The following is a 12762-nucleotide window of genomic DNA, read 5'->3' as shown; positions in this document are numbered from 1 at the left end:
ATCTGGAAATATGTGGTATTCTATATGGTGATTAAGGATATCGAGTGAAAAGACTGCAATTCGTAAAATTAAGCGCTTAATTACATACTTAAAATTAATTATAATCATATTAATATGCTAATTACTCGACTAAATACACGAATTTCAAGGTTTTGAACAAAGATTCTTATTCAACAGACATAAAAGCATATATACCGAAAGTTTAAGGAAAATCTATTTTTTCAAAAAATCAAGAAAAATCCAAGGCTATAGCCTGGGATAATATTTTGCTCAAATTTTCAACTTCTTCAGATTTCAATGAAAATCTGGAAATATGTGTTATTCTCTATGGTGATTAAGGATATCGAGTGAAAAGACTGCAATTCGTAAAATTAAGCGCTTAATTACATACTTAAAATTAATTATAATTATATTAATATGCTAATTACTCGACTAATTACACGAATTTTAAGGTTTTGACCATAGATTCTTATTCAACAGACATAAAAGCATGTATGCCGAAATTTTAAGGAAAATCTATTTTTTTAAAAAAATCAAGAGAAATATTTTGCTCAGATTTTCAACTTCTTCAGATTTCAATGAAAATCTGGAAATATGTGGTATTCTATATGGTGATTAAGGATATCGAGTGAAAAGACGGTATTTCGTAAAATTAAGCGCTTAATTACATACTTAACGTTAATTATAATTATATCAATATGCTAATTACTCGACTAGTTACACGAATTTTAAGGTTTTGACCACAGATTCTTATTCAACAGACGTAAAAGCATCTATGCTGAAAATTTCAGAAAAATCTAATTTATAAAAAAAAAATTAAGAATAATCCTAGGGTAGAGCCTTGAAAAATATTTTGCTCAGGTTTTGAACTACAGATCTTAATGACAATATGGGAATATGTGGTATTCTATATGGTGATTAAGGATATCGAGTGAAAAGACTGCATTTCGTAAAATTAAGCGCTTAATTACATACTTATAATTAATCATAATATTCTTATTCAACAGACGTAAAAGCATCTATGCTGAAATTTTCAGGAAAATCTATTTCAATGAAAATCTAGGAATAAGTGGTATTCTCTATGGTGATTAAGTGTATCGAGTCAAAAGACGGCATTTCGTAAAATTAAGCGCTTAGTTACATGATTAACGTTAATTATAATTATATTAATATGCTAATTACTCGACTAATTAGACGAATTTGAAGGTTTTGACCATTGATTCTTATTCAACAGACGTAAAAGCATCTATGCTGAAATTTTCAGGAAAATCTATTTTTTTCAAAAAAGTCAAGAAAAATCCAAGGCTATATGTTACCGTCTTTTCTTTATCCTTCTCTTCGTTACTCTTCTATATTCATCTTACCCCCAGCAGTCCTCTGATTTCTCTTCACACTCTTCGTTTCTTTTGCCTTTCAATTCCTTTATTCATTTCTCATGCATCTTCACTTTTTTACCTCCTATTCTCTTTTTCAACCCTCTCATCCCTAAGCCTCTCCGGTCAGCACTTCCTCCCCATCCCACTGTCCTCCCTTGAAGATTCTCTAACCTTGGTCGTCGTCTTGTTATGGGGACCTTCCACCGTGTAGTGTGAGTGGCGTGGGGCGTGGAGTGACGGGTCGGAGGAGTGGCAACTGGTTCCTGAGGAGGAGAAGAAGCGACTCCACCTTACCATCAGGGACGATGGCGAGTTCTGGATGTCCTTTGAGGTGAGGAGCTGTACCCATCTCGGTCGTGTCTGTGAGGAGCTGTGCTCGTCTCTGTCCTGTCTCTGAGGGGCTGTGCTCGTCTCTGTCGTGTCTGTGAGGGGCTGTGCTCGTCTCTGTCGTGTCTGTGAGGAGCTGTGCTCGTCTCCCTCATGTCGGTGCAGCCATGTTTAGCCAACATTCCCGACCAAGACAGACACACATCACATTGCATACACCATGACCTTGATTTCCACAACCCCCCCCCCCCCCCAAACCTCCTCCTGATAATGCTTCCCCTTCAGGACTTCAAGAGGAACTTCGAGGTGGTGTACGTCACGAGCCTAAACCCACACAGCTTGAACCCGGAGGCCCTGGAATATCTGTACAGCCTGGAGGAGGTCGTGCGACAGGTCCTCCTGCACCCAGAGCAGGTCAGATCACCGGAGGTCACGAAGAGGAAGGTGTGGGAGGTCGTCAAGTACGACGGGTCGTGGGTCAGGAACGCCACGGCTGGAGGCCCGCCCAGTGACCCAAGTGAGTTCAAGGGATGAGTGTTAAATGAGTGTGGTGGTCGCAAGGTGGAGGGGTTAGAGGTCTCAAGGTGGAGGAGCTTGAGGTCTCACGGTGGAGTTGTTAAAGGTCTCAAGGTGGAGGAGTTTGAGGTCTCAAGGTGGAGTTGTTAAATGCCTCAAGGTGGAGGAGTTTAAGGTCTCAAGGTGGAGCTGTTAAAAGTCACAAGGTGGAGCTGTTAAAAGTCACAAGGTGGAGCTGTTAAAAGTCACAAGGTGGAGGAGTTTGAGGTCTCAAGGTAAAGGGGTTAAAGGTCTCAAGGTGGAGGAGTTTGAGATCTCAACGCGGAGCTGTTAAAGGTCATAAAGTGGAGGTGTTTGACGTCTCAAAGTGAACTTGTCAAAATAGGAGGGACGTCTATGTTTCTAATTATATCAATAAGAATCATCAAAGACCTAGTCTTGTCAATATGACTTTATCAGCCCTTACTGGTCAACATTCTACGTCTACTACCTCATCGTATACACACCACAATGACCAGAAGGCAAACCAAGTATAATGATTCTACTTTACGTAGTAGATTTTAAACCAAGTATAATGATTCTACTTCACGTAGTAGATTTTAAACCAAGTATAATGATTCTACTTTACGTAGTAGATTTTAAACCAAGTATAAAGATTCTACTTTACGTAGTAGATTTCAAACCAAGTATAATGATTCTACTTTACGTAGTAGATTTTAAACCAAGTATAATGATTCTACTTTACGTGGTAGATTTCTTTAAGGGCTTGAAATATATTCATCTGATAATCTGAATAATTCTTATTCTCTGTCTCTTTCTATTTCTCATCTAATTACCAAGTTATCTGTCTTTTATCTTCTGATCAAGCTACCAGTCTTTCTCTTTTAATGATCAGATTATATTCTCTTTCTCTTCAAATTATCTACCTTTCTTATGCAATTATCTATCTTCCTCTTCTGATTACCTGTCTTTCTCTACTAATTATCCATATCTTTCTATTCTGATTATCTAATCATCTATATTTCCATTCAAGTTGTGTAATAATGTCCGTGTCTAATCATCTATTTGTCTATCGTCCTCTTCTAATTATCTATTTTCTCTCCTCATTATGTGTCATTCTTTCCTTACACTCCAGTTATCTCCTATAAATACCTTGGAGTGTAGCTGGCGTATCACACACACACACACACACACACACACACACACGTGTTTCGTTTTCCTTCTCCCCTCAAACAGAAGTCTTCAGCACCAACCCACAGTACCTGCTCCAACTGACGGAGGCTGACGACGAAGATCAGCAAGACGACGACGAAGACGACGACCCTGCCGCCGCTGCCGCTGCAGGTGGTGGTGGTGGGTCGTCGGGGTCGTGCAAGGTCGTCATATCCCTGACGCAGAAGAACAGGAGGGTCAAAGGACTTGATCTTCTCCCTGTTGCCATATGTGTTTATCAGGTGGGTAGGTGGGTAGGTAGGTGGTTGGTGGGTGGGAAGGGGGGTAGATGGGTAGGTAGGTGGTAGGTAGAAGGGCAGGTGGGTATGTAGAAAGGTGGGTCGAAGGGTAGGTAGGTGGGCAGGGAGGGGAAATGGGGGGTTGTAGGTGGCATAATTTGGTACTTACATATGTATAGGCAAATAGATAGATAGATAGATTGAGAGAGAGAGAGAGAGAGAGAGAGAGAGAGAGAGAGAGAGAGAGAGAGAGAGAGAGAGAGAGAGAGAGAGAGAGAGAGAGAGAGAGAGAGAGAGAGAGAGAGAGAGAGAGAGAGAGAGAGAGAAACATATATATCTCTCTCTCTCTCGTCACAACCTCCCAACTCACCCTCTTGCAGGTGGAGGAGGGCGAGCGAGTCCCCACCCCTCTGTCGACCTCTTGGCTTCGGGTCAACCGGCCTATGGTCCTGAGGAACTTCGCTAGGTCGCGTACCGTCACGCACCGTCTGGCGCTGCGCCCTGGGCGGTACATCGCCATACCCTGCACCGCCATGGTCGACCAAGAGGGCGATTTCCTCCTCCGCGTTTTCTGTGAGAAGACGGCAACCATGCAGTGAGTAGAAAACGACCTACCGACCTGTTGAAGCGAACACCTCAAATCGCCGAATAAGCGTTAAGATTCGAATACGTTAAGTACTTCGTTATAGGAGGCCTACTGACACTGACCAGTAAGTACACATGACACACGAGATGGCTACCATGGAGTTAATTATGATCCTAATGACTGATGGTGTGAGTCAGGGATACATGTGTCTACGATGAAGCGAGAAGTATTGGTGGTTTCTGAGGTGAGGGAAGGGGGTGTATATGGATGGTTTCTACTGTCCTGGCATGGAGATCTTCCTCCATCAGGGAATGGCAGACAAGAAGAAGCTATGCCACAAGAAAGCCACTGTTCGGATGTAGGTACAAAATGGTCTATATTGACAATAGTGATGCTATAGCACCATATTCTCTTTGATTTTAAATTCTTCACATCAATAGTTTTGAAATACTAACCTATGTGCTGCTGAGTCATGACAAAATTTATTTTGAAAAACTTAGAACAGAGTAGATCATATGACAAAAATTTGTTTCGAAAAACTTAGAGTAGATCATATTGACAGATAAGAACTTGGTAGTTAAGTTAAACATGATTCGCTTCAGAGCTAAAGGTTCCAAAGTTAATTATCAATCATCCACTTGTTCAATTACTCAATTCGATGGTACATTAATCATCCATTATAGAACTGAAGTACTAAATTTACAGCAAATGTATACGTAAATTGGTAAATGTATATAAACCCGGTATGCATCACTGTACTAAGGCCATGACCTGTACTCTGACCTGATCCTTGACCCTTGCAGAGAGAACGACGAGGAGGCCAAGCTGTTGAGGGTCACATCAGAGGTAAGGTCACGTCTCCACTATACATGGTACCAGACACCCTATGTGGTAGGAGTGTGGTAAGGATGTGGTGGGAGAGTGGGAGGAGCGTGGCAGGGACGTGGTAGGAGTGCGGAAGGATGTGAGAAAATCATGTGCTGTGGAGGAAGGTCATGAGAAAGACGTATGGTGAAATGCTTCCAAAATATCATGGTCAGGGATTACGTAGAGTAGATGATGAACTGGTCAGGAAGATGTGGTGTATAGCAGTAAAGAGTGCGAGGAGGAGGAGGAGGGGGAGGAGGAGGAGGAGGAGGAGGAGGAGGAGGAGAGTTAGGAGAGAACAGAACACATGTAGTTAGCGAAGACATTAGGGTCATTTCAGGTGAAAATGTTTCGTAGCAGCAACTGGGGATCGGGTGTAGTGGAAGCATATTGAACGTCGAAGTGGGTGAAATGGCGACTGTGGTCTTAAGTGACGATTTAATGAGTTAAAGTGAAAGGTAAGAGGTTGGACTTATAGGTGTAAGAGTCTCATGTTTCACTCTGACACGCTGGGCAGCGCTGGCTGACCATGTGAGTGTGAGTGTGAGTGTGTGTGTGTGTGTGTGTGTGTGTGTGTGTGTGTGTGTGTGTGTGTGTGTGTGTGTGTGTGACGCTGCAGAGTAAGTTGGTATATCGTTCTTTCCATTAAACTGGCAATAGATTAATGATGATATAAACGTACGGGTTAAAAAAAAAAAAAATAAACGTGATCAATGAAGAAAAGAATCTTTCACATGTGGTGCTTTTTGGAGTTCATCAAGTGGACAGACATTGATCCAAAGAACAACCAGAGTCACCGGCATACGACACAGATCACTCAACACCTGTGGTATGTACACACACACACACAGGCTGAGGAGGAAGAGGACACTACTGACGGTTCGCTGGAGTACCGCAGGACCAGCATCCACCGAGGGGCGTTCCTGTCGTCGGCTGGGGAGGCGGGAACCGTGGACGCCCACAGACTCCAGCTCCTGCTCAACCACCTCTTCACAAGTCAGTTCTCCGGTGTAGACACAGATGTTAGAGAGACACACACCAGGTCATTCTGACCCCCATCCCCCCTACCCCCCAGGTCAATGATATAGACTCGTTCTGAGCTTGCACAGATGATGATGAACTGTGGGAGGTGGGGAGCGAGAGGAGGAGAAGATGAGGAGGAGGAGGAGGAGGAGGAGGAGGAGGAGGAGGTGAGGGTCCTAACCAAGGGGTGGAGGTGTGCTGTAATCGGTTCTGGCATGTAGTGGGCGTTGTGTCATCTGTGCTTCTCTCACTGTTCAGTGTTTCTGAAATCCCTTGCTGGGGGCGGATGGGGCTTGTGATAGGCTTGTGATATTCGTCTCTTGCTGAGAGGGTTGTGAAATTTCTGGTTGGGGTGTTTATGGTGTATGACTTTCTCTCCTTGCTAGGGGGGGTTGGTGAACTTACGTGCCAGGAAGTTTGTAAGATCCCTTGCTTGCTTGCTTGCTCACAAATAACTCCATCCTTCTTGAAGTGCGTAAAAAAAAAAAAAAAAAAGACCATCCCTAAGTGGAGGTGCTTGTAAATTGACTCCTCCTTAAATGGCATGCTTGTAATATGACGTCTCCCTTGTTGAGGGCTTGTATAATAATGGCTTCCCCCTTGCTGGTGTGCTTGTAAAATATCTTCTCCCTGGCTTGCGATGCTTGTAAAATAACCTTTCTTTTGCTAGGTGCTTGTAGAATGATGCCCACCTTAATTGCTTGCTTGTAAATAACTGCTCCTTGGTGTTGTGTTTGTAAAATGTTTCTTTTCTTTGTGGGGGGACTGGAAAATGATCCCTCCCTTGCTGTGGTCTTTGTGAAATGACTCCTCCCTTGCTGGGGTGCTTATAGAATAACCCCTCTCTTGTAGGGGCGCTTGTTAGAAAAACACAACAGGAATAATAGATACGAAAAACGACTCTAAACATACTATGTGTAAATCTGTTGAAACATTTTCTCAATTACAAATCTTTAAACTCGCTGACACATACGAGACAACCAACACACTTCGCTGATTAATTATCAAACTGCATCATAAAGACTAAAAGACCCTCCCCCCAAAAAAAAAGATAAAAAAAAATTAAAAAAGATAAAAAAAAATCTCACCTCTGATTTTAGGTTAACATCTTTAGCCAAAGTTAGAAAACATAGATAAAAAAACTTTTTTTTTTCAATGTATCTCATTTTTCTAAAACAGGCGAAGTGGATTACTCACTGGAGCTCTGTCGGAGTCTGTCGGCTATGATGGATCATAACCTCACCGGGAACATCGACTTCTATGAGTTCGACTCCCTTGTTGAGTCTCTAAGGTCCTGGGTGGTAAGTGAGACTCATCCAGTGCTTATAGACTCTCTCCTATATGTATGTCTCCAGTCTGGACTCGATCTATATATATATATATATATAGGTGTGTCTGTTTCATATATTCTGCCGATACTCTATATCACATTTATCTCCTTTACTTGTTCTATTTGACACTCTGTGGTGTATATGTGTGTCTATTTACCAACTGTAATATATGTGAGGGTCTACATAATCTATTTGACATTCTATACTATATATATATATATATATATATATATATATATATATATATATATATATATATGTATATATATATATATGTGTGTGTGTGTGTGTGTGTGTGTGTGTGTGTGTGTGTGTGTTTATCAACTGTAATCTATGCGAGGGTCTATATAAGCAATTTGAGACTTTATACATACGTATGTCTATCTATACATTCTGTGTTTGAGTCTATACCCATCTTGTGTCTTTACTTATATACTATTTGATATTGTATTATATGTGTATGTTCATCTGTATATTCTATGCAGGGATCTATATCATACTTGTGTATACTTCACACATTCCAAGTGAGACATATCTTAATTGTGTCTATTTTCTATACTCTATTCTAGATTAAGTATCATGCATGTCTGTTTATTTGCATATTCTATTTCAGACTCCTGTGTTACCTACATATCAAATATTTTATTTGAGAATCTTTATCATCTTTACTTCTATCATAATCTATCTGAAACGTCATGATACATATCCCTGTCTACTTTTACAATGTATGAGACTATTCTTTAATGTTCTGTGTATTCATACCAAACTGAACTTACTTGTGATAAAACAATTCGTCACATTTTACACAAACTTCCACCTCAGACCCCACCACACTACACACATCCGCCTTGTGCCAGTAATGGCACCCCGAGCACACACACACACACACACACACACACACACACACACACACACACACACACACACACACACACACACGACCTGTGCCAGTAATGGCACCCCGAGCACACACACACACACACACACACACACACACACACACACACACACACACCCGACTTGTGCCAGTAATAGCACCCCGAGCACACACACACACACAGACACACACACACACACACACACACACACACACACACACACACACACACACACACGACCTGTGCCAGTAATGGCACCCCGAGCACACACATACCCGACCTGTGCCAGTAATGGCACCCCAAGCACACACACACACACACACACACACACACACCCGACCTGTACCAGTAATGGCACCCCGAGCACACACACATCCGACCTGTGCCACTAATGGCACATCAGAGAGCGGGCTATCACTCACAAGGACCCGTAATGAGCATAAACACTCACACTATCTATTCTGCTCAGACGTCGTATTACATCTGTGTCTTTTATATACCTTATCTAAGGTCTTATACCTGTCTATTAGTTCTAGTCTATCTATTCTCTGGTCTTCTCTACCTGTCAAATGCTGGCTGTCTGTTTTTCTGTCTGTACCTCATGAACAGCACATCCCTAAACTCTATAAAAAGAAATCTATTAACATATAAATCACAAATAGTATAATATCTAATACCCTTTAATGACACGAGATAATAGGAAATGGGTAATAACAGGCGGGGAACAGGAGAAGGTAAGGAGAAGTAGGTAATAAACCAAAACAGGTGGTAAATAGGTAATAACAAATACGTAATGATAAACAGGTTAATAAAAAAAAAAGATGTACTCACATATAGGAAATACGAAACAGGTCACGGTACGAAAATAGGTTACAGTAAATAGGTAACACAAAACAGGCAATAAAAAAATAGCTTTCAATAGGTAACACAAAATAGGCATTATAAATAGCCTTCAACAGGTAACACAAAATAGGCAATAAAAAATAGCTTTCAATAGATAACACAAAATAGGCAATAAAAATAACATTCAATACGTAACACAAAATAGGCAATAACAAAATAGGTTTCAATAGATAACACAAAAATAGGCAATAAGAAATAGCTTTCAATAGGTAACAAATAGGCAATAAGAAAATAGGTCTCAATAGGTAACACAAAATAGGCAATAAGAAATAGCTTTCAATAGGTAACACAAAATAGGCAATAAGAAAATAGGTTTCAATAGGTAACACAAAATAGGCAATAAGAAATAGCTTTCAATAGGTAACACAAAATAGGCAATAAGAAATAGCTTTCAATAGGTAACAAATAGGCAATAAGAAAATAGGTCTCAATAGGTAACACAAAATAGGCAATAAGAAATAGCTTTCAATAGGTAACACAAAATAGGCAATAAGAAATAGCTTTCAATAGGTAACACAAAATAGGCAATAAGAAAATAGGTTTCAACAGGTAACACAAAATAGGCGATAAAAAAATAGGGTGACGAATAATAGGTTAGAACACTGTACCTTGCCTGGCTCCTTCAAGATCTCCTCGCTTCCCCACAGGCTGTATACAAGCGCAAGCGAGACCCAGATACCGGCCTGCTCTCAGGGCGGGCCTGGGGTCTCGGAGACGCCCTTAGGGACCTAGGGTATCAGGTCCCACGCCGCCTTCAGGGCCTGGTGGTCGTCAGGTACGGAGACCGAGATGGCAACATCTCCCTCGGGGATTTCCTCATGGCAGCCTGCAGGATTTCCATCATGCTGGGTTAGTGTTACACAAACGCCACGTTTTAGCAAAGGTTATTTCATCTATATACCAATAATAATAATCATGATAATAATAAAAATAATGATATTAACAGTAACAGTAGCAGCAGCAGCAGCAGCAGCAGCAGTAGTAGTAGTAGTAGTAGTAGTAGTAGTAGTAGTAATAGTATTAGCAGTAGTGGTAGAAGCAGTAATAATAATAATAATAATAATAATAATAATAATAATAATAATAATAATAGTAATAATAATAAAATCTTATCTTTAAGGATGTATCATGTTAACATAATTTCCACCATTCGAAAATCTTGAACACCTCCTTCAGATGTTCAACAAGCTAAGTGTACAATAAGAACTCTTTAATCAAGGAAAAAGATAACAATAAAGTCTAAAAAGTGATGGGTAAATGATTGGATCTATAAACTGATAAATTTAAAGCCATTTCCCCTAGATTTTTGCATACGTTTGCACTGGTTGGATACATTTCTTCAAGCATTGGAAACATATATATATATATATATATATATATATATATATATATATATATATATATATATATATATATATATATATATATATATTCGGATCAGGCCTTCAATTATTTCATCGCGTTTTCTATACTGTGTACAAAGTTGATGAAACCTAACCTGAATTTTGATAACACTAGCTAAAAAAAAAAAAAAAATTTTTCTTTTTTTAGCTGTTAATCCTAAGTGGGATACAGTTCTCTTAATCTATTGCAGTTCATAAAGGTCTAAATTTAATCGGCTGACAGATAAAGATTTACTTGATAGAACATGGGCTTTGGGTTACTAAATTTTCAGTTTTCGTGCCACGACCACTTTTTTGTCCAATACGAATCTACATAAAATATACGCAGTAAATCATTTAATAGCAATAATCCTTTATCAGCGAAGGAGATAAATCTACAACAGTATACCTCTACAGTCGTTAAATCTTGGACTAAATTCTAATATAGCGTAGTTTTGGATATATATATATATATATATATATATATATATATATATATATATATATATATATATATATATATATATATATATATATCACCCACTCGATCAAACCACCCCACACCACATATTGTCCTCAAACATCTCACCTCCATCACATCCACCCTCCGCACAACCCAATCTACAGCCCGCACCTCGCAACCATATAACACTATTGGAACCACCATCTCTCCAGACATACCAAGTTTTGCTCTCCAAGACAACGTTCTCGCCCTCCACACACCCTCCAAAGCTCCCAGAACCCTCACCCCCCCCCCCCCCTTCCCCACCCCGTGACCCACCCTCCCTTACATGGTTCCATCCGCTGTCAAGTCCACTCCCACACATCCAAAACTCCTCCCTTCCTCCAGTCCTTCTCCATTCAAACCCACCCCCCAATCTACCTGTCCCTAATATATATATATATATATATATATATATATATATATATATATATATATATATATATATATATATATATACATATATATATGTATATATATATATTAACCCTGGGGATAGGGTATTAAGAATACTTCCCACGTATTCCCTGCGTGTCGTAGAAGGCGACTAAAAGGGGAGGCAGCGGGGGGCTGGAAATCCTCCCCTCTCATTTTTTTTTCCAAAAGAAGGAACAGAGAAGGGGGCCAGGTGAGGATATTCCAAAAAAGGCCCAGTCCTCTGTTCTTAACGCTACCTCGCTAACGCGGGGAAAGCGAATAGTTTAAAAGAAAAAAAAAAAAAATACATATATATATATATATATATATATATATATATATATATATATATATATATATATATATATATACACACAACACACACACACACACACACACACACACACACACACACATATATATATATATATATATATATATATATATATATATATATATCTTGGGTTTTCTTTTTGTATTCCAGAGAGGTTTGAAAATTACAGCTGTAACGAGAAGGGCTGCGCGTCTGTCAATCTGTCTGACTGGCTACAGGAAACCATCTACTGTTGACGTGTTCTGTTGCTGACATGATCCACTGTTGACATCATCTGTTGCTGACGCTGCTACACCAGCTGAGCTGACGACCAACGTCACTGAGATGCTCGAACGCTGAAACTCTATTACCTGATTCCTAATATTTTCTTAAGGTATTATGACTATGAGAATATCTATCTATCTATCTATCTATCTATCTATCTATCTATATATATATATATATATATATATATATATATATATATATATATATATATTAAAGAATGTAAATTCAACTTCTTTTCCATATGAGGTGAAAGAAATTTATAATTCAAATTTTCATAAATGACTAAACTTACATTTTCTTTGATATCTCCACCTTTACCCGGAAGATAAGACATTGTCTTCTCTCTTATCTATACATCTCTTCCAACTCGTCCCATCTACTCCATCTCTTGGCCTCTCTCTCTCTCTATTTCTTGTTCTGTTTCTTCTTTCTCTTTCCTCCGTTTCAGGTAAACCTGATGTCTTTTCTTTCACTTCTTTCTTCTTTTCTCTAGGTTATCGTCTTTCATAACTTGACGTCTCCCTTTTTTCTCATAATCTAATTGTCTTTCTTTAATTTCATAATAATTACAGCACTCTCTCTCTCTCTCTCTCTCTCTCTCT

General features: G+C 39.5%; 1 protein-coding gene across 5 annotated transcripts in view; it reads left to right on the top strand.

Annotated features, from left to right (window-relative positions):
• The window catches only part of LOC139751540 (calpain-B-like), a 24915-nt gene extending 12153 nt beyond the window's left edge, over positions 1–12762 (top strand). For 3 of the 5 annotated variants that reach the window (XM_071667067.1, XM_071667064.1, XM_071667065.1), the window contains 9 exons: positions 1588–1707; positions 1989–2220; positions 3456–3673; positions 4051–4265; positions 5060–5102; positions 5975–6119; positions 7326–7447; positions 9906–10107; positions 12044–12761. In XM_071667067.1, coding sequence (XP_071523168.1) covers positions 1588–1707; positions 1989–2220; positions 3456–3673; positions 4051–4265; positions 5060–5102; positions 5975–6119; positions 7326–7447; positions 9906–10107; positions 12044–12129 — 1383 coding nt within the window. In that variant the 3' untranslated portion in view covers positions 12130–12761. Of the gene's footprint in view, positions 1–1587; positions 1708–1988; positions 2221–3455; positions 3674–4050; positions 4266–5059; positions 5103–5974; positions 6120–7325; positions 7448–9905; positions 10108–12043 lie in introns of all 5 variants that reach the window. The other 2 variants (XM_071667068.1, XM_071667066.1) reach the window with 2 other exon arrangements.

Source organism: Panulirus ornatus, chromosome 11, assembly GCF_036320965.1.
Source record: "Panulirus ornatus isolate Po-2019 chromosome 11, ASM3632096v1, whole genome shotgun sequence".
NCBI classification, from domain to species: Eukaryota; Metazoa; Arthropoda; class Malacostraca; order Decapoda; family Palinuridae; genus Panulirus; species Panulirus ornatus.
Note: the sequence above shows the minus strand (reverse complement) of the source record. Positions and strands in the feature narration are given on the sequence as shown.